The sequence below is a fragment of the Orcinus orca genome, chromosome 1, assembly GCF_937001465.1.
Source record: "Orcinus orca chromosome 1, mOrcOrc1.1, whole genome shotgun sequence".
NCBI classification, from domain to species: domain Eukaryota; kingdom Metazoa; phylum Chordata; class Mammalia; order Artiodactyla; family Delphinidae; genus Orcinus; species Orcinus orca.
Window position 1 is genome coordinate 102965559 of NC_064559.1, and position 23298 is coordinate 102988856.

Consider the following 23298-nt stretch of genomic DNA (forward strand, 5'->3'; position numbering starts at 1 on the left):
AAGAAAGTCCAGTCATTCAAGAAGTGATGGAAAGAAAGAAGATAGAACAGAGGAAGAGGAAGAAGGAAGAAGCAGACATGGGTCTAGTTCTGGAAGGGAAGGCAGACACAGAAATAGATCTGGGAAGAAACGTCATGAATCAAGTAGGGAAAAGAAAAGGAGAGCGAGTTCTACTGAACTAAAAGAAAGAAGTCACATGTCAAGTGTTAGCCCCATCAGGGAATATGAAGGAAAAGAAGAAGAACGTGGTTACGAAAATAAAGATAGAGGATGTGAAAAATGGATAGGATCAGAGCCTAAGGGCTCATATCAAGTTTGTGAAGAAACTGTGACTATGGATTTTCAGTCCGGTTGCAGTACACAGCAGGTTTCCAGTATCAGTAAGGGCAGCGACAGCAAAGAACATTCACAAGATTCAGGTAGACAACCAGTGATCACTCATGGAAGGTCGCCATCCAGCTCAAGGAACCAACATGGGTCTTCCCACGACCAGTCAGGAGACAGCCCTAAGCACTCAGAGTCGCATCAAGGGAGGACAGACACACACAGGAAGAGTGAATCTGTCCATGGAAAGTCAGGATCCAGCACTACGCAAAGACAGGGGCGCCACCATGAGCAGGAAAAAGACAGCTCCAGACCCTCTGGAACTGGACATGGACACGCCTCAACTGGATCCGGAAGCAGTAGGCACAGGGAATCCAGTGTTGGTCAGTCCAGTGACAGCGAAATACAGTCAGGAAATTCAGGTAGATATTCTGTGACCACTCATGGAAGGTCTGGGTCCAGCTCAAAGAACCAACATGGATCTTCCCAAGGCCAGTCAGGAGACAGCTCTAGGCACTCAGAGTCACATCAAGGTAGGACAGACACACACAAGAAGAGTGAATCTGGCCACAGCAAGTCAGGGTCCAGCACTACTCAGAGACAGGGGCACCACCACGAGCAGGAAAGAGACAGCTCCAGACACTCTGGAACTGGACATGGACACACCTCAGATGGATCCAGAAGTGGGAAAGACAGGGAATCCAGTGTTGGTCAGTCCAGTGACAGCGAAGGACAGTCAGAAGATTCAGACAGACATTCTGTGACCACTCATGGAAGGTCTGGGTCCAGCTCAAGAAACCAACATGGGTCTTGCCATGGCCGGTCAGGAGACAGCTCTAGGCACTCAGAGTCACATCAAGGGAGGACAGACACACACAGGAAGAGTGAATCTGTCCATGGAGAGTCAGGATCTAGCACTAAGCAAAGACAGGGGCACCACCATGAGCAGAAAAAAGACAGCTCCAGACACTCTGGAATTGGACATGGACACACCTCAACTGGATCCAGAAAAAGTAGGCAGAGGGAATCCAGTGTTGGTCAGTCCAGTGACAGTGAAGGACAGTCAGAAGATTCAGGTAGACATTCTGTGACCACTCATGGAAGGTCTGGGTCCAGCTCAAGAAACCAACATGGGTCTTCCCATGGCTGGTCAGGAGACAGCTCTAGGCACTCAGAGTCACATCAAGGGAGATCAGCATACAGGAAGAGTGAATCTGGCCACAGCAAGTCAGGGTCCAGCACTACTCAAAGACAGGGGCACCACCATGAGCAGGAAAGAGACAGATCCAGATACTCTGGAACTGGACATGGACACACCTCAACTGGATCTGGAAGCAATAGACACAGGGAATCCAGTGTTGGTTGGTCCAGCGATGGTGAAGGGCAGTCAGGTGATTCAGGTAGACATTCTGTGACCACTCATGGAAGGTCTGGGTCCAGCTCAAGAAACCAACATGGGTCTTCCCATGGCTGGTCAGGAGACAGCTCTAGGCACTCAGAGTCACATCAAGGGAGATCAGCATACAGGAAGAGTGAATCTGGCCACAGCAAGTCAGGGTACAGCACTACTCAAAGACAGGGGCACCACCATGAGCAGGAAAGAGACAGATCCAGATACTCTGGAACTGGACATGGACACACCTCAACTGGATCTGGAAGCAATAGACACAGGGAATCCAGTGTTGGTTGGTCCAGCGACGGTGAAGGGCAGTCGGGTGATTCAAGTGGACATTCTGTGACCACTCATGGAAGGTCTGGGTCCAGCTCAAGAAACCAACATGGGTCTTCCCATGGCCAGTCAGGAGACAGCTCTAGGCACTCAGAGTCACATCAAGGTAGGACAGACACACACAAGAAGAGTGAATCTGGCCACAGCAAGTCAGGGTCCAGCACTACTCAGAGACAGGGGCACCACGACGAGCAGGAAAGAGACAGCTCCAGACACTCTGGAACTGGACATGGACACACCTCAACTATTTCTGGTAGCGGCAGACACAAGGAATCAAATATCAGTCAGGATAGCAACACAGAAGGACATTCAGGAGATTCAGGTAGACAGCCTTTGACCACCCAAGGATGTTCTGCATTCTATTCAAGGAACCAAAGTCATGGTTCAGATCAAGGTTGGAGACATGGCAGCTATGGCAGTGCAGATTATGACTATGGACAGTCAGGGTTTGGTCATTCTCAGGATGGAAGTGTCAGTCATGATTCCAGCCATATGGGAGCCAGGGACAGATTTGAATATAGGAGCATTTATGGGATCCAATATAACAGGCAGTAACAGACACCCTGCAACATATGGCCATTCAAATTATATTTCAAAACGGTTGGGGTTTGGACAGTCACATAGACACTATTATTATGAGTGAGAAATTATTAAATAAAGTATTAACCCAAAGAATTGGAGAATGACCAAGACAACTTTGAGTCAAGAAAATGTTCATTATACTTTCAGTGAGGTTATCTTTTCTTGTCATTTTTTTAAAAATTAGTTACACTATTTCTTTACATTGGTGATAGTTTCTTTTCATTCTATAGGAAGCTTTGAACTTTATAGTTAGGAACTGGTTAATGGGAGAAAGCAATATCATGGAGTGCTAAATTTGGAAAACCATAAGTATTTGGGGAGGTTGGGGTTAAGTAAGGATTTTTCTTTTGAGAGGTTAAGTTTCAGAACCTCTCCAGATAGGTACATTAATATTTGTAAAAAAAAAAAAAAAATCAAAGGAACCAATAGTATAAAATCACTGTTCTGTCAGCCAAAGCTGCTATATTAATATTAAGGGTCATCACACCTGCCTCTATTATCCTTCTATTGGAACTCTGTATTATTCTTCATTCATTAATCACCTTGGGCACATAGAATCCAAAAAAAGTGAACTGCATGAAAATTGAAAATAAAAAATTGATCATATATCATACTGTGTCTCTTCCATGCTTCTCATAGACCCAAAAAGACTTATCTCCCCATAGTAAGAATGACATATTTTCCTCTCTCACTGAAAACTATATGTCCAAATGGCAGATGTTCACCATGCAAAAGAAAGAGTCCAAAGAAGAAAAAAATTAATCAAATCCTGTATCATTTTCCAACATAGTCATTGTTCCATGTAGTCACCATCAGGATGAAAAAAGGCTTAGCTCAATCATAGATAGCATCATAATTACAAAACATCAACTCGGGACTTCCCTGGTGGCGCAGTGGTTGGGAGTCCGCCTGCCGGTGCAGGGGATACGGGTTCGTGCCCCGGTCCAGGAGGATCCCAGGTGCCGCGGAGCAGCTGGGCCTGTGAGCCATGGCCGCTGAGCCTGTGCGTCCGGAGCCTGTGCTCCGCAACGGGAGAGGCTACAACAGTGAGAGGCCCGCGTACCGCAAAAAAAAAGAAAACAAAAAAACAAAAAACATCAACCCAGTGGCTATTAGCAAAGTCAAACCAAGATCAGGGAACAAAATACTGATCATAGGTCCTTCTTACAAAGATACAAAGAGATATTTTCCAGTGGAAACTAATAAGAGCAGAAAAACTGTGCTGAAATTTCTTGACAAAGGAAAAGCGATAAAGAAAATCGTCTCCTGTCCTGGAAAGAAAACATATATTCATATATTTTATGACTAGGCAGGAGATTTAATAATTTTAGTAAAACTGTGAACAAGCTTCTACCATTAAAAGGAATATCTCTCTGTGAGAATCATACCCCAAGTCTTCCTTCTCTATGATAGCAGACCAGTAGGAATATTAGACAATATCTAGTCCAATGTTTGCATTTTGCAGATGATTCTATCACAGAAATAATCCATACCAAATACCTCAAGTCCCCAACTCTGAGTTTAGTGGTTTTATAAAACCACTTATAAAAGCTGCTTTGCTTTGACTTTTAGTTAAATAAATTAAGCTAAACCTAAATTACCTGTCAAAGTTAAAATGCTCTGCAATGGGGCTTCCCTGATGGCGCAGTGGTTGAGAGTCCGCCTGCCGATGCAGAGGACACGGGTTCATGCCCTGGCCCGGGAAGATCCCACATGTCACGGAGCAGCTGGGCCTGTGAACCATGGTCGCTGAGCCTGCGTGTCCGGAGCCTGTGCTCCGCAACGGGAGAGGCCACAACAGTGAGAGGCCCGCGTACCGAAAAAAAAAAAAAAAGATCTGCAATGTACACAGGGACTGAGTGAAAAGCAACAAGCAAGCTCATTTTTCTAATTAGTCTCAAATAATATTATGTCTATGTTTGTGCTCCATTAGCCAAATGAAGGGAGCACCACCCCCAATGGGAATCCTGCTTCCCTGCTTGAAGTACTATCCCCAAATACCCCTACAAAGCTGCAAAGTCCAGACAGTGCCAAGAACACAATGAGCATCCAGTAAATGTTTGCCATTAAGGATGGAATTATAGGCATGATTGAATGAGGGGATGGAGAGTGAGAACCAAGGAAAGAATATTGAGAAAACCCACCATTAAAAGTTCTGCCCAAGTCACATAACAAGTAGGCAGTGGAAACAAAATTTGAAAACCGATTCTATCTTCCAAGTATATGTTCTTCTCACTGAAAAGGAGAGAGCGTTATCAAATTTTCAATAGTTCAAATTTGAGGTAAAATGAAGAATGAAATACGTTCATTGATTTTGGTAACTTGACATTTGCAACGTGGAAACAGTTATTTCTGTGGAGAGGTGATGATGTAAACTCTGTTGGAAAGCTTACAAGTGAGTTGGTTTTTAAAGAACTGGAAACAATAAAGGAAGTTCAGAGTAAATATCTAACCACACTTCTCCTGTGAAAAAGCCAAAAATTAATTTCCAACCAAATCCCTTAGGTTTTACCCATCACTAAGTGTCCTGGGATAGAGAGATTCTGGGGGTGAAGGCTGGGAAAACAGAATGCGGGAGATAATTTTTGAGAATTAAGTAGGGATCATATCATGTAATATCTTGGAAGCCACAGGAAAGAGATTAGATTTCTTTTATTTTTTTTTTTTTTATTTTTTTTTTTAGATTTCTTTTTTAATTTATAGTTTAAAAAAAAAACATAAAATTTTATCATTTTATCAATTTTTAAGTACACATTTTAGTAGTATTAAGTATATTCACATCGTTTTGCAACCAACCTCCAGAACTTTTTCATCTGCAAAACTGAAACTCTGTACCCATTAAAAAACAATTCCCTATTTCCCCCCTCCCTGCAGCCCCTGGTAACCACCATTCTACCTTCTGTTTATCTTAATTTGACTACTAAAGATACCTCATATAAGTGGAATCATGAAGTAGTTGTCTTTTTGTGACTGGCTTATTTCGCTTAGCATAATGTTCTCAAGGCTCATCCATGTTGTAGCATGTCAGATTTTCCCCTTTTTAAGGCTGAATAATATTCCATTGTATGTATACCACATTTTGTTTATCCACTTGTCTGTTGGATGGACATTTAGGTTTCTTCCACTTTTTGGCTATTTTGAATAATGCTTCTATGAACCTGGTTGTGCAAATATATCTTTCAGACCCTGCTTTCAATTCTTTTGGATTGAAATGGGATTGCTGGATCACATGATAATTTCATATTTAATTTTCTGAGGCACTATCATACTTTTTTTCCGTAGGAGCTGTAGCATTTTACATTCCCACCAACAGTGCACAAGTGTTCCAATTTCTCCAGGTCCTCACCAACACCTGTTATTTTTTGTTTTTTTGATAGTGGCTATCCGAATGAGTATGAGGTGGTATCTCGTTATGGTTTTAATTTGCATTTCTCTAATAATTGTGGTATTGCACCTCTGATCTTTTACATCATCTTTGGGTAAATATCAATTCAAGTCCTTTGCCCTTTTTTTTATTAGTTTTTTTTGTTGTTGTTGATATGTGATAGGACTTCTTCATATATTTTGGATACTAGCACCTTATGAGGTATGTAATTTGTAAATATTTTCTCCTATAACATAGGTTGCCTTTTCATTCTGTTCTACCTTTTGATGCACAAACTTTTTAAGTTTGATGTAGTCCCATTTATCTATTTTTGGTTTTGGTGCCTGTGCAGAAGGCTGGATTTTATTCTGATCTGATAGAAAGTCTTTGAAGAATTTTGAGCAGTGGAGTGATAATAATCTGATTTTTAATTTTAAAAACATTTTAACTGTCTGATGGAGGATCTATCTCCATTGGGATTAAAGGCAAGACTGGAAAAAGAATAACAGGAGTCAATACAAAATATTATAGTAGTTGGGATGAGGGCAGAGGTAATAGAGGGAGTAAGAAGTGGTTATAATTGGTGTATATATATATATATTTTTTTTTTTTTTTTTGGCGTTACGCGGGCCTCTCACTGCTGTGGCCTCTCCTGTTGCAGAGCACAGGCTACGGACGCGCAGGCTCAGCGGCCATGGCTCACGGGCCCAGCCACTCCGCGGCATGTGGGATCCTCCCGGACTGGGGCACGAACCCGTGTCCCCTGCATCGGCAGGCGGACCCTCAACCACTGCGCCACCAGGGAAGCCCTGGTATATATTTTAAAAACAGAATCAATAGAACTTGCTGATGGATTGGTTTTGGAGTATAAGAGAGAGTGTAGATTCAAGGGTGACTCCCAGATCTTTGGGCTTGGAAGAGCTTGGCTGAACAGTTCTCACTTTGGGTCTCTCATGCAGTTATAAGTAATAGTCAGATGCCATCTGGAGTTTCAATCATCTGAAGCCTCAACTAGATCAAACGTACAAGATGGTTCATCCACATGACTGGCAGCTGATACTGGCTGTCAGCTGGGAGCTGAGCTTGGCCACTGACTGCGGGCACCTCTATGTGGCCTCTCCAGCCTGGCAATCCCAAAGAAGTCTGATGTCTTACAAGACACCCAGCCTTCCCCAGAGAAAGCATGCCAAGAAAACCAAGTGGAAGCTGAGTGGTCTTTTCTGAACTAGCCTCAGAAATGACACAGAATCACTTCCTCTTTATTCTACTGGTTACAAGCAAGTCACAAAGTTTGATCCAAATTCAAACAGAAGGACCGCCATCTTTCAAAGAGAGAAATGCCGAACAATTTGAGGATGTGTTTCAAAACCACTACACTTACAATGCCAACTTTTTCTAGGATAAAAATTTTAAAGGTGAATGTAAGTGAATCCCTCAATTAGAACATAAGTATGAGAGACAGAAGAGAGGCCAGCTTCCTGGAGGTAATGGAATATGTGTAAACTTGGAATACAATTGGATAATCTGTGTGGGCTCAAACATGAAATCTAAGGGACTCAAGGACAGAAGTCAAGCTTGAATACCATCAGCTTAAAGTTAAGATTCATCCAAGACAACACACCGAATGGGAGAAAACACTTGCAAGTCATATATCTGATAAGGGGTTAATATCTAAAATATATGAAGAACTCATACAACTCAACAGCAAAAAAAAAAAAAAAAACAAAAAAACAATTTGTAAAAAATAGGCAGATCTGAATAGGAATTTTTCCAAAGAAGACATACAGATGGCCAACAGATATATGAAAAGACCCTCAATACAACTAGTTATGAGGAAAATGCAAATCAAAATCACAGTGAGATATCACCTCAGACCTGTTAGAATGGCTATTATCAAAAAGATAAGAGATAACAAGTGTTGGTGAGAATGTGGAGAAAAGAGAACCCTTGTGCACTACTGGTGGGAAAGTAAATCAGTGCAGCCACTATGTGAAATGGTATGGAGATTCCTCAAAAAATTAAAATTAGAACTACCATATAATCCATCAATTCAACTTCTGGGTATTTATCCAAAGAAAACAAAAACACTAACTCAAAAAGATATATGAACCCCCATGTTCATTGCAACATTACTTACAATAACCATGATCTGGAAACAACCTTAAGTGTCCATAAGTAGATAAACGGATAAAGAAAACGTGGCATATATATATATATATATATATACACATACATACATACATACACACACATACACACGCACACACACGTATACATACAATGGAATATTATTCAGCCATAAAAAGGAATGAAATCTTGCCATTTGTGTCAACATGGATGGGCCTTGAGGGCATTATGCTAAGGTTAATGAGTCAGACAGAGGAAGAAAAATACCATATCATCTCACTTACATGTGGAACGTAAAAGAAACAAACAATAAAAAGAGAAAACAAGCTCATAGATACAGAGAACAGATTGGTGGTTGGTGGAGGTTGCAGGGTGGTCAAAACAGGTATAGGGTGACAAAACTTATAAACTTTCAGTTGTAAAATAAGTAAGTCATGGGGATATAATGCACAGTATGTTAACTACAGTTAATAATACTGTGTTGCATATTTGAAAGTGCTAGGAGAGTATATCTTAAAAGTTCTCATCACAAGAAAAAAAATTGTGTAAATATATATGGTGATGGATGTTAAGTAGACTTATCATGGTAATCATTTTGCAGTGTATACAAATATTGAATCATTATGTTGTACACCTGAAACTGAAACAGAGCAGAACCTTATGGTCCTTGCCCCCCACCATGTCCTCAGCCTGCCTTTTGTCTGTGGAAAAACTTTAGCCAAAGAATAAGTTTAATCAGAGAAGTGAGAAAATACAGAAACAGAGGAAAACAGTCAAAGGAAACCAAATAATAATAGTTTAGTCATTAAGCATAGTCAAGGACCTTTAGTTCCTCCTTAAGGGCTATAGATAATATTCTGAGCCATATCCTGTGAGCTTTCTTATAGACACTGAAACCCTCACCAGGTGGAAGAAGTTAACTACATGATGACCAAGCTGTAGCCATGACATAAGCTGCCACAATTCTGAGAACTGGCCTCGAAGAAATGGAAACAAACCCACCCTGGAGCTGAAGATTAACGGTGCCTAACACAATCAAGATGATGCTGGTCAGACCACTGATGACCAATTTCAAGATGACTGTCAGAGCTGACTGCACTGTTTCTGCATGTAGCCCCTCCCTCAACCTATAAAAGCTCTTGCCCAATGGTTGCAGGAGGCAGGGAGTCGGCCTTTGGACAGGGGTCTGCCCTCCCTGCCGGTTGCCGGCAACCAAAATAAAGCAAACTTTCCTTTCCACCAAACTTGTCTCCTTATTGGCTTTTGAGCGGCAAGCAGCCAGATCCCACTTTTGGTTACAAAACTAACATAATGTTATATGTCAATTATACCTAAATTAAAAAAAAAAATTCATCCACAGCTAGCAATGTTCTACTTTACTGGTAGTAACTTGCCAGAAGTTGACCTTCTTCAAAACACTTAATAACTATGTTATTTTTTCTACCATAAAAAAAAAGAGAATGGAAATTTATTGATTTCTCACTGCACATCACCTTCCTCACAATACAGCAAGGTAAAAAAATTATAATTTACCCTTTACAAATTATAAAACTGATGAGCAAAGACATCAACAATAACTTATCTAAAGGCATGAACTGAGTGACAAAGCCTCAAAGCCCAGTCCCTTCTACTAGGACATACTGACTAGCACAGTTTCTGGCACACAATGGATCCAGATTAGACACCAGTTTCCTTTCTTGCCTTCCTCTAAAAAGCAGCTTAGAGTTCCATTTTTAGAGCCTAAAAAGAGAAGGCATATCTTCATATTAATTCAGCAAGGTCTCTTTCCTTCCTTGGCAGTAAGGCTTTAATAGAAGATAAGTTGAACCTAAAATTCTCAAAATGAAACTTTATCATAATCCAAGCAGAGACTCTTCTTGGTTCTATAAAAATATACTATTAAAATGTACAAAAACATTAATCATTGCCTATGGTGTCATTTCAGGTTCTAAACAAGTGGTGTTGTTCAGAAATCACACCACCAAGGCGACCACTTACTGCTAAGATGTTAACATTTAGGGAAGTAGAGGACATGAGAAGAAAATGAGTAAATTACAATCATGTCCTATGCTATTACCGAAGTGACTGAGCTTTTGGCAATAAGATTGTGGTTTTAATTTAACAAATGATTTATCTATATAGCTTCATATGAAAATGAACAAAATAGTCCCTAGCTCTTTGTGGGGCTATACAGCCATCAGTTTTCATTGCTCTTCCCTTCCAAGGACTTGTTCCACTCTTCTCAGCACCTCTCCCAACCTGTCACGTGAGGAAAGGATTGGCAATACATATCAATGGATGTCTGGGATCTAGACAAACACATTTCCACACATCTTCAAATAGAAAGCTGAGAATAAGGATTAGACTGATCAGAATCCAGATAATACAGTTGTTGGTTGGCTCTTGATGAATATTACTTCATTCTTTCATCAGGAGGATTCAAGGAAGTTAAATATTAATCATTTAGTTGTCAGTCTCTATACTAGATGTTGGAGTTACAAAGATGAGACAGATCTGTTCCTTCAAGAGATCACTAACAATGGAGGAAAGACATAATAGCATAAGTAGATTTAAAAAGATATTATTAGGGCTTCCCTGGTGGCGCAGTGGTTGAGAGTTTGCCTGCTGATGCAGGGGACACGGGTTTGTGCCCCAGTCCGGGAAGATCCCACGTGCCGTGGAGCGGCTGGGCCCGTGGGCCATGATCACTGAGCCTGCGTGTCCAGAGCCTGTGCTCCACAACGGGAGAGGCCACAAACAGTGAGAGGCCCGTGTACCGCAAAAAAAAAAAAAAAAGATATTATTAATGTGCAGCAGTGGTTGAAAACTATAAGGTGCTAGCTAACTGTATTTAGTGGTAAGAAAGACCTGGTTCAGGGCTTCCCTGGTGGTGCAGCGGTTACATATCTGCCTGTCAATGCAGGGGACATGGGTCTGGGAAGATCCCACATGCCGCAGAGCAACTAAGCCCATGCACCACAACTACTGAGCCTGCGCTCTAGAGCCCGCAAGCCACAACTACTGAAGCCAGTGTGCCACAACAACTGAAGCCCGCACGCCTAGAGCCCGTGTTCCACAACAAGCGAAGCCACCGCAATGAGAAGCCTGTACGCCACAACGAAGAGTAGTCCCCGCTCACCGCAAGTAGAGAAAGCCCGTGCGCAGCAATGAAGACCCAATGCAGCCAAAAATAAAATAAATATTAAAAAAAAAAGAAAGACCTGGTTCAGATAAACCTTTTGAATTTAGGAGAAACGTGCACTAAATCTCTAAAAATGGCTGGAAATGTGCCAGGTTGACTTGGGAAGGAGAGTATTCCAGGGGGGTTAACCATCCTGTGCAAAATCCCAAAGATGAAAAAATAAATAAATAAAGGTGCTCTAAAGGAAATGATAGTAGCTCAGCATAGCTAAGATATAAGATGAATGTTGGGACATGGCATAAGGTGATTCTGGAATCCTTGGAACCAGATTGAAAGGCTCCTAGTAAGCCATCCTAAAGGATTTGGTCTACATGGGAGCCAACAAAAGGTTTTAAACAGAGAACATGATTACGTTTGCATTTTAAAAGATCATTTGGTGTGAAGACATGGAAGGGATGACGTCAGTGGCAAGAAGACTAGCTAGGAGACCATTGCAATATCTTGGCAAAATTATGTTAGGAGTCAGTAAGAGCAAAGCAGAACTGAATGTCACAGACATGACTGAGATAAAGTGAATATGATTTGGGGATAGATGGAATGTGGTGATTGTGCAAGAGGAAAGTCTTAGATAATCTACCAGATTTCTGGCTTGGATTTCTAAGTAAATAGAGCACATCAGAGGTGAAAAACAATACCTTAATAGATGAATGTACTTTACTGGGAACTTTCTAACAGTTTTAAAGTTGAATCACATCCCAACCAGTGGTTATAAACTCGTAACCTAAAGGCCAAATCTAGCCTACAGATGTGTTTTATTCGGCCTGCACCATTTTAGCTCAAGTATTCTGAATCTGATATAGTTGGATGATTCCACATAAAAGCATGCATAGCTGCTTTCTTTCAAAATTGTAAGACAAGGCATGGGTTCATTAGCATCTTTTTCTGAAGACAATCAGCAATACTTAAGAAGTAAGACTGCCACCTATTGGCTGGACATATACCAGCCTGTTCATTCGGATCCATTATATCCACTGTCTCCCCTCCACTGAAAGCTGCCTCATTTATCTAGGTCATCTACCTGCCTGATCCCATTAGGGATATAGATATGTGACCCCTCCTCCAAGCCTAAAGCACACTGAAGCTCTCCTCACCACTAGCAAACCCCATTTCACCCCACAGTCACAAGGGGAACTTGAAGTCAGTCAAGGGTGAACTGTACAACAATTACACCGTGGGGGTCATTGGAAGGAGGGGTGGACCTTTTAATGATGGTGTAAAGAGGCTTAAAATTCTCTTCCTCTTACCAGATCTCTTATGTGTTCCTTTGTTCTGAGATACTTGGTTGTATTAGTACAAAGAGGGAATCAGAGTGGGATTAGGAGGAAAGGACCTAAAAGAAGCTAGTAGTATTAGCCACTCTTCCAGGTCTTAAATTAAAGGACTACAAGAAATTCATGAAGTTCTCCTTGGTCACAAAGTTGATCTGGGTGATAGAGCAGATAGAGGTTTGGGCTGAACCTTGGGAAGTGTGCATTTCTCTTGCATGTACCCTTGGGTAGCTATCTTCCTGGAACAGAGTTCATAAGCTGTCAGCTATGGGAAGTGAACGAATTTTCACATTAAATTCATTGTGAAGAATTCTCAAGAGAAAGGCAAATACAGTAAGAAAATAAACTCTCTTTGCAGAGGGAAACTGCATACTCCCTGTGGCAGATTTTAAACGGCTACAAATTCGTTGACACTCCTGGCATCAAGAGGTGGAGTCTATGTCCACTCCCCTTGAATCTGGCTGTCCCGTGACTGCTTGGGCCAACAAAGTGGAGTTAAACCTGTGCCATTTCCAGGGCTAGTCTTTAAGAAAACTGGCAGATTGGCCCTAAGAGACTGAACATACAAACAAACAATGGCCAGATCATATATAAAAACAGAATTCTGATCCACAACCTGCAGAAACCTGCCCAGGAAACCAACCCCTTATCTACAATAAACCACCCAGGAAGCCAGCCTGCTATAAGTCAGGTTTGTAGTTAGACTGTTATCTCTAATAATAATCCAGGAAGCTAAACAATTACTTTTGTAACAAGCAATCCAAATGGCCAGGACTCAGCTAATAACTGACAGCTTCCCTGAGTTTTATCCCTGACTCCCACTTAAGACCAAACAGATAAAGCCAAATATGCACCCCCATCCAATCAGACAGGATGTTCCATTTCTAATTAGCCCACCTACAGCTTCCCCATGCCAATGGGGAATGTGACTTTAGACAGCAGATCACTTTTCATTTGGAGGAGATAGAGCACATAACACAGGACACCTAAAGTCAGTCAAGGACAAAAAGAGGAAAGGATAAATGCAATGTTTTGGTTTTTAACCATTTGAAAACATAGTCATTCCCCACCTTCACCCCATTCCCCTAACACTATTTTCTTCTTACCATGTTCCTGGCTCTTGTGTTATGTTTTTCCAGTAAGGTCTTCATTCATAGGGTCTGAAAATACAGAGGAAAGCAAAAAGCAAAAAAGCACTATTTGGAGGAACTCTACTCACAAGTCACAGCTTCCCTAAGGCTGTACTCCAAGTGACGTGAAAACCTACCATGATTTTCCAAAGTTTAGGAAGGGGATTGGGCAGCACCCAGATCACACTGCACCCACTGTATTATGCTTCATGAGGTCTCCAGGGAAGTATCCCCTAAAATGAAAAGTCCTGAAAAAGACATTTAAATTCTTAGATCTTCTCTTGCTGGAAACACATATAAGTACGTAAGTTCACCCAATTAAGACAGTCAATATTAGGCTGACAACTAAACTCTGATAATTTTATGATAAATTACTATCTATGAGTTTTCATATAACTAAACTTTGAGGCAATGTGCCAGACAACTGACAGAATTAACTTATTTAATACTCTCAAAGGCCCTTTAAAACAGGCATTTTACCCTCACCTTAAAGATAAGGAAACAGACTCAAAAAGGCTAGGTAACTTGCCTGACGTCATAGAGCCATAAATGGAAGAGCCGGGGGCAAACTCAGGTGGGTCAGACTCCAAAACTTTAGCAGCTGACACTGTTCCAGGTTGGCTTGTGGCCTTGTCTACTCAAGAAGGGCAACAATATAGTGGCGGGTGTGTTTTTTAGGTCAACCCCATTATGTAAACTTACCTCACAAGATTTTTTTAAAATAGGAATTGTTACCAAGTCCAAGATCGTTCTGCTCACCACACAACAGGCCAACAAATTGGAGATGAGGTGCTGAGGCAAGGATTAATGACTTTATTCAGAAAGCCAGGCATCCGAGAAGATGGTGGACTAGCATCCTAGAGTACCATCTTATCGGGGTCTGGATGCTAGTTTCTTCTAGAGAACAGAGAGGGGGAGGAGGTGAGGAAGTAAAGTAAAAAGGTCATAAGTCTTGCAAAATATCTCCTGGTTTTGGCCATCCTCGGGGAGGGGATGTGTTAACTTCTTCTTTCCTGCAGCCGTTCACAGGTGGGCAGGGTCAGGGTGTGTCCCTGTGGGCTGAACAAAGGCATTTTGGTTTAACATTCAGGCAGAGGGGTAGGGTTCCCCAAGGCAGGCAATTATGTATGCCTATATCTATAGAGAGAACAAAAGCAATGGAAGGCAAAGGTCAAACAGAAACAGATCCAACATGGAGTCAGTTTGTTCTTCCCTGTTACAGAATTGCATTTAAAAAAATTTAGTTGAAATATAACCATACTACACATGAATTACATATAATTCAGTGATAGTTATCTTGAGTGATAGGGGTACACTATACATGAGCACTAGTAAAAAAGTGGGAGAAGAGTTGGTGTGCTCACCACCACTGGGGGTACCACTAAAAATGCCTGATCCAGCCTGAAGGGATTTTGCCCTAGGTTGGTCAGGAAATCCCAAAGTAGAGCTGGGAAACTACAGGAAACTGTGAACACAGTTCAATACTGAGATGCTGATGAAGGAATTAAAATGCTGATGGAGAGACTAAGCCAGGCTTCACCATGAGATCAGCACTGCTTGAGGAATCAGCTTTTTCAACATAAAAACACATCACTGGTGACACGAGGTCATGCTTGAAGGCCTTTTGGAACTGTATCTCAGTAATTATTCTGGTTTTATAGAGGTTCACAGCTCAGGGTAATTTTTATACTATTGTTATTTTCTGCTACCTTTTGAATATCCTCCCCCAACTTAGACGTGGGCAGGAAATTACAAATAATATGCAATGTGGTATAGACAGAGTCTTGTGCAAAGCTAGATCAATAATCTCGAAGATTAGGGATGCTATTTTATTCCCAAGCTCAGATTTTAATATTTAGCATTATTAAAATGATCCCTGTTCAATTTTCATTCCAGCCTATAATATCTTCAGTGGTGGTATTGAATCTTACATACAACATATTAGCCACCTATTCACACTGTTGTTCAAGTCACTGATTAAAATGGTGACCTACACACAGTCAAGGGAACCAGCACACCAGCTAACCACCCTACAGACTGTTAGCAATCCATGAGTCAACAAGATTCAGAAACCCTTCCGTCATATGGACAGACCCTGCCACCATTCCCCTGAAGGCCTCAGCCACCTCATAAATTTCCATCAAGGTGGCTGGAGTCATTAAGTGACAAAAACCTCTGAATAAGAGAAGAGGTAGACAAAGAGAAAAGAAATGTAAGAGAAGCTAATGCTGACAAGGAAGAAAAACATGGATTGTTTTTTTTTGTCCTTTTATTATGCTTCAGAGAGTATTTGACACAGGGCAGCATTTCCCTCACTGTGTTCCCTAATAATACATGTTCTTCAAAAGAAGAATTCCAAGGGGAAAAACATTTAGGAAACCCTGGTTAGACAAGGGTCTTAGGTACAGCACAGCTTCTCAGAGTCAGAGCCTTTAATAGTCTAATGCACATTGTACCTCCAAGAGAATTGTGTGTGCTTTCCCTAACGTCCGAACACTATAACTTATTTCTCACAGAGCACCTATTAATACCCTATATCCCTGATGGTATGAAGATGAGCAAAAAGGAGACTTTATCATGAAGACGGGGACACAGCAATGAGGGTAATGGGATGACAGATCCATGAACAAACAATTAGAATACAATGTGACAAGAGCCATGGGAAAACCCTATGTAGATGCAAGTGATTTCAGTAGAACAAATGACCTCAGGGGAAGTCACATATAAGCGATGACATTTCAGGAAGATCTTACAGTATATATAGGAGAGCTTGTTGGGCAGAGAAGAAATACAGCAGAGGAAACAGCATGTGCAATGACATGAGATCAAGAGTGAGGGTGGTATGATCAAGGATAGTAGTTAACATTCAAAGGGACAATCCCATAAGAGACAGTTCGTAGAAGAGGAGGCTAAAAAATTGGATTCCCGTCTGATTTCAAGGTGGCTTGTGGGCCCAAATTTTAAATAATTTGAATTTATTCTATAGGCAAAAGAGACGCCACAAGCTTTAAGGCAGGGAAATGACATGATAAGGTTTGTTTATAAGAAGATGAACCTGGCAGCAGTATAGAAGGGATAGTAGGAAGATATCCTGGTGGTAGAGAAAGACTGATTACAAAGCTGCTGGAAATGGTCAAGATGCAAGGTGACCAGGGTCAAAATCAGATCAGCAGTGCTAGGACAGAAGAGGGTTGGGTCCAGGAGACAAGTCTGCAGTAGGACTGACAGGATAGGATGTGGTGGTCATCTGTGGATGAGGGTGGGAAAAAGGGGGAGAAATGAAGAATGACTACAGAAGTTCTTAGCCTGAGACACTCAAGAACGATGATGTTACTGATATGACAGTAGACAACAGGAGAAAAGATACTTCTCATTATATATTATAATGGAATCAGTTTGAACCTCTTAGGTTTCAGATGACAGGGATATCTAAATACGTGAAGAGATCATATAGGCAGTGAAATATAACAATCTAGAAAAAAAAAGTGCAAGTTTGAGCATGTTCTGCAAAGAGATAGTAGTGTTTTTATAGGAGTGAACACACGGTGTATGGCACGTGTCTGATATTCCAGGGTAATAACAATGATAAAAAGAGAAAAGTAGACCCCTCCTCCCAACTTGGGATAACTAAATGTTTGCACCTCCAATGTCCTCTCTGTTCTCATTTACCACAGTACTTCAAAGACTACTAGTAGTGATTTAATTATCTCATAGGCAGGTTTCTTCAATACTCAGAGATGGAATTCACAGTAACCAATGAGGTCACATTAAATCCTAGGTGGGCACACTCTTTTTTTACACTCTTCACCTCTCTTGGATTTCAGAGCCCTCTTACATATGCATATTCTATCACTCTCAGTTCAAGGATCACTGCTCTTCAGCAAATATATATATCAAGCATTGTTAAGTCACCACAGCAAACACAAGAACGTATAAGGGATGACAGATGTATACAAGGAACGTGTGATTTCCAAAGAGACTCTTCCGTAAAATTTCTGGTAGAAAGGACTAATATTAATCTAAATCTGGAAGTTGCTAATATAAGCAGAAATGAGTACTTAAAGAAGTTGTGAAATAAACAGTAGAGAAAGAAAGGTGGGGATAAGGGTGGATCAGAATATGATTGTGAATGAATTAGACCATCTCATAAAGGATGGTGCCTTCTGAGAATGAAGCTTTCGTTGCTATAAAACGGCCACTCTCCTGACCTTCGTTCGGCACCCTGCCAGCTCCTTCAGTCCACACCCTAACTTGTACTTTTGGCAAACTACGTAAGAAAAAAATCTATCCAACTATTCCTACTTAGTATTACTCAAGATGGAAATCTAGGAATGTGCTCTAAGGCATAATACCACTGGGAGCTTAGCTTTTTTTCTTTATTTTATGTTCCCTATTATCATAAGATTCCATATAGAGAGGAAACTAAGGACAGAAATGTACCTTTTCTGAGATTACTCAGTACTCTCTTTGCAGTGCTGCATTGTACAGCCCTAAGACATGGGAGGCCATAAGAGGGTCAGCATTATTGACAGTCTCTACTATTTTCAGAGAGCTTTATCTAAATGTCATACAGCTCTTACTGCCTCCTGCACTGTTGAATCTAAAGATGCAGGGAATTCTTGTGTCCTCCTACAACCTTTGGGATATATGATAATTTAGACAAGTCTTCAGTGAGATAGAAGCTGATCTTAGGAGACCAATCCCATGACTCTCTATTATCTAGATTAATGATAGCTAAATTCTAATTCAATGATTCATCTAATCCTAATTCAATGATTCCATTTTTTCAGGTAATATTTATTCAGTTCTACCATTGAACAGGTGCTTTCATATATGTTGGAGATACAAAGATGAATAAGCTGTGGAGACACAAAAGTCCGTAAACTAGCCTCACAAAGATCACTTACCACATGAGACAATCCCGTAAAATGCTAACTATAATTTAGTATATTACATGATATGTGTAGAACGAAAAGAACACAGTATGAACAGTGTGCTAAGGATAAATGAAGGAAGGAGACCCTACACAGATTAATTTGTTCAATTAATTTGTATTTTTTGTACAATCATGCAACAGATATTAATAAGTGCCTACTCTAAGCCAGAATCTATTCTAGGTTTTGGGTTCACTGCAGATGGCAAAACAGATAAAATCACTCTCTCAAAGAGCTTATTCTTCTGGGGGGAGATAGGTACTACACAAATTTCAAATGATAATAAATGCTGTAAAGAAATAAATGTGTCAGAGTATCTAGCAGGAAGGAGAGTTACTTTGAGGAGGCATCATCTGAGCACAGACCAGAATTACAAACAGAAGTCAGCTATGTGGAGAACAAAGAACCAATAACCAAGTCAGAGAACAAGGTTTTCTGGAAGGTACAGGCTGAAAAAGACACGATATTCTTCTGAGCTGAGAACTCAGTGTGTCTTCAGCATGGTGAAAAAAGGGAGAACAGAGGTACGAAATGAGATCACAGAGGCAGATGGGGGTCCAATCACAAAGTGAGTAGTGGTAAGAAGTTGTCAACTAAGTATGATGAAAAGGTCTTGGAGTGCTTTAAACAAGAAAGTAACATTTTGATTTACATTTTTTAAACTTCAGTCTATTACTGTATTGATAGTAGATCGTGGAATAAAGCAAAAAGAAAGAGGGAGACTAATTGCACAGTATAGTTGAAATGATGGTGGCTGGGACTAGGTTGGTGACAGTAAAGATGGGAAAAAGGAGATGAATGGAGGATATTTTGAAGGGAAAGTCAATGGGACTTGTTGATGTACATTAAAGATGAGGAAAACAGGAATGAAGGATGACTTCTAACAATTTAGTCTGACCAAGCTGACAGATGATGGTGCCTTTTCTGGTTCCATTTATTTTGGTCATGTTAAGTTTCAATGCCTACAAACACCTGGAAATTCAAAAAGGCAGCTGGATAACATCCATGTGCCAAACTGAGTGTTCATTTTTACTGCTTGATACCTTAGCAGCATTTAGCACAGTTGACCTGTCCCTCCTGATTCCTCCTGGCTCCCATGACACCATGTTCTCATGGACTCCTCCTACCTCATTGTCACTACTTTTGGGTCTGCTTGGCTGGCTCTGCTTGACCTCTAAAGGTTGAAGGTCTCCACAGTTCTATCCCTTCTATACAGCTACACATCTACTAGGTTGTCTCAACCTAGTCGTTTGACCTGCCATCAGTATGTCAGTGAGACAGCTTATAGTCAGTCCAGTGATAGTAAGGGACAATCAGAAGATGCAGAAGAATAGTCAGTGTTCCCCCATGATCAGTTTTAGTATGGCAATAGGCAATATGGATCCAGCACAAGAGGAGAACAAAACTCTCATCATGGTCAAAGAGGAAGCAACTCTAGACAGTCAGGATCTCAGCAGAGCCAAATACCCAGTCTTGGAGAGTTTGGTTCTATGCAAGAAAATATGGGTCAAGTATAAGAGGACATGCATCCAATCACGGACAGTCAGGAAAGAGTTCCAGACATTCAGCATCATCTCATAGCAAATCATTATATATATGAGTCTGGAATCAGTACAAATAGACAATGGTGCCTAGTACAGTCAATCTAGTGATAGTGAAAGACAATCAGAAAACTTAGCATCAACCCATGAACAGTCTGGGTGTGGCCATAAACAATCAAAATCTGACAAAATAGGAAAACAAGGCTCTAGCCTCGTGCTAGACTCTCAGGACCAACATCTACCCATGGACAGTCTGGATCTACACATGTAGAATCTGGGCCCAACACAAGAAGACATGGATCCAGCCACAGTCATTTAGGAGAAAGCTCCAAATACTTCTCACAGACAATCATCACCTCTGCAGTCTAGATTCAGTACAAACAGTAGAGATATAACTTTACTCAGTCCAGTGGTAATGAAGGACAGTTAGGTGACTGGATAGACAGTCACTCTCTTCCCACAGTCCACCTGAATATAGGCATGGGCAGTCTGGATCTAGCACAAGAAAAAGAAATGGCTCCAGCCATGGACACTTAAAAGATAGGCCAGGGACTCATCAAAGATGGGTATCCACTCAATCTGGGTCTTCCAATGAAGAATCTGTGTTCAACACATGAGAAAGAAATGGATCCACCTATGGACAATCAAAAGGCAGCACTAGAACTTCAGGGTCAACTCACAGACAAGCACCATTAATATTCTGCAGACATTAACAGTGATGCAGACATCAAAAGACACAGTTATACCCAGGCCAGTAATGATGAAATACAATCTGGAGATACAGAGAAAGAATCACAATAAACCCACTGGCAGTCTGAGTATAGACAAAGATAGTTGGGCTCTAACACAAGAGAAAAACAAGGATTGAGTCTTAGAAACAGAAAAGATAGCTCTATAAACCCTATGAACTCTAGGGCTTGTCAGAGCCAGATATCCACTAATGGTCACTCTGAATCTACAAATGAAATCTCAGGATCCAACTCTAGAAAGAGACAAACAGCCAACCATGAACAGACATGAGAGCTTTGAAAATCAGTGTCCCATCATGGCCACATAAAAATTCATGAACAGTTGGGTCTAGTCATGAAGAGGCTCAGATAGAGAGTGAGGATTAATCCATGAAAAGTTTAGGTCCAGCATAAAAAAGAGACAAGTATCTAGCCATAAAAAGGAGATGGCAGTGGACATTCAGGGTCTACATCCACACAGCCTCTACCACTGTAAGCAGGAAACAGACATCAGTTATAATCAATCTAGTGATGGTAAAAGGCAATCAGGAGATTGAATAGACAGCTGCCACTCATGGTCAGTCTGAGTGTAGTCATAAGCAATCTTGGTCTAGCACAAGAGGAAGACAAGGCTCTACCAAGAGGAATCAGAAGACAACTCTAGACATTCAGAATGTCAACATGGCCAGACAGCAATTCATGGACATTCTGGGTCTACCCAAAGAGAATCTGAGTCCACTATAACAGGAAGACGTGTACAGTATTTGGCTATGGAAAATCAGGAGATAGCTCTGAATACTCCAGTTCTGCTTACAGACAATCTGCAAATACAAGGTCTAAATCAAGTATAAGCAGACATTGAGGATCCAGTTATAGTTGATAACACAATCAGGAGACTCACATAGAAAGTCAACATTAGTCCATGCATAGTCTGAGTATGTTTATGGACAGTTGAGAAACAGGAAGTCAGAAGACGGGTTTATATACTCAGAGTCTCACAAGGACAGACACACACTGGAAGACAGTCTGGACCTACTCATGAACAGCCCAGATCTAGCAACAAAAGCATATAAGGTAGTTATGGACAATCAAGAGATAGCTGTGGACACTCAGGATCTACCCACACACAATCATTTACAAAGTCTGGTTATAGTATCAACAGAGAAGGGGGATCCAGTTATAGTCAGTCCAGTATATTGAAGGACAATCAGAAGACAGGGAACAATAGTCTTCACCTTCCCATGATGAGTCTGAGTATGGATCTAGTAGCACATGAGGAATAAATTACTCTAGCCACGGGAAATCTGGAGATAGGCCAGGGTTCTATCAAAAATGGACATTTATTCAGAGGCAAGCTAGGTCTACCCATGCAGAATTAGAGTCTAACACAAGAGAAAGATATGGGGCTTTTATGGACAATCTGGGTCATCCCACAGGCAATCATCATCTACACAGACTGGATCTGGAATAAGCAGACATCATGGATCCAGTTATAGTCAGGCCAGTGATAGTGAAGGGAAATCAGAAGATTCAGAGAGGGCATCGGCATCAACTCACGGACAGTCTGGATGTAGACATGTGAAATAGCATTCAAGAGGACAAAGAGATAGGTCCATACAGTCAGAATCTCAAAAGAGCCAGAAAGCCACCCAGGGACAGTCAAGATTCAGCCCAGCAAGCAGATAAGCCTCTAACTAGGAGCACACAGGAGACTGCACTAGATATTCACAATCTCCTCATGCCCAGATATCCACCAACGGACAGTCTGGGTCCACCCATGAGAGAGATCTGAGGATACAACAGAAGGACATGTATCCAGCTATCAACAATCAGAAAATAGCTTGACACTCAGGGTCAGCCTACAAACTTCATCCATACAATCTGACCCTAGTAAAACTAGAAAATGAGCATACAATTGTCAGTTTTGTGGTGGTGAAGGAGACCCAAATAGAGAGTCAACATAAACCCATGGACAATCAGAGCCCAAAAAAATAAGCCCCCCAAAAGACCCATTCATGAACATTTCTGAAGACCAAGTTAGAAATTCAGAGTCTAGTCAACTACCCATGAGCAGTCAGAATCCAACACCAAAAGAATAATGTATACAACAAATTCTTTCCAGGAAAAAGTTATGGTCATAATCAGGCAAGAGATAGCACACTCAGAAGCCAGACACATCAAACCCAAGGTCAGTTTGGGTCTAATCATATTCAGACAGTCATTAGTAGAGACAAAGGCAAGGATTTGGGTTATAATTGCAAACATGGCCGCTATGGAAGTGCTGAATATGACTATGGATGGTCTGAAAACAATAGAACAGAACATTTATTTAGCTTTGACTCCAGTCCACTGAAATCTGGGAATAAAAG

At 41.1% G+C, this 23298-nt stretch overlaps 1 protein-coding gene across 1 annotated transcript; it reads left to right on the forward strand.

Annotated features, from left to right (window-relative positions):
- Positions 1-2: 2 nt before the first annotated feature.
- LOC125964733 (filaggrin-like) lies at positions 3-22516 on the forward strand. Its single transcript, XM_049711173.1, has 2 exons — positions 3-2604; positions 22366-22516. Exons 1-2 carry the CDS (start codon positions 197-199, stop codon positions 22514-22516), a joined length of 2559 nt encoding a protein of 852 aa, XP_049567130.1. The 5' UTR covers positions 3-196.
- Positions 22517-23298: the final 782 nt, after the last annotated feature.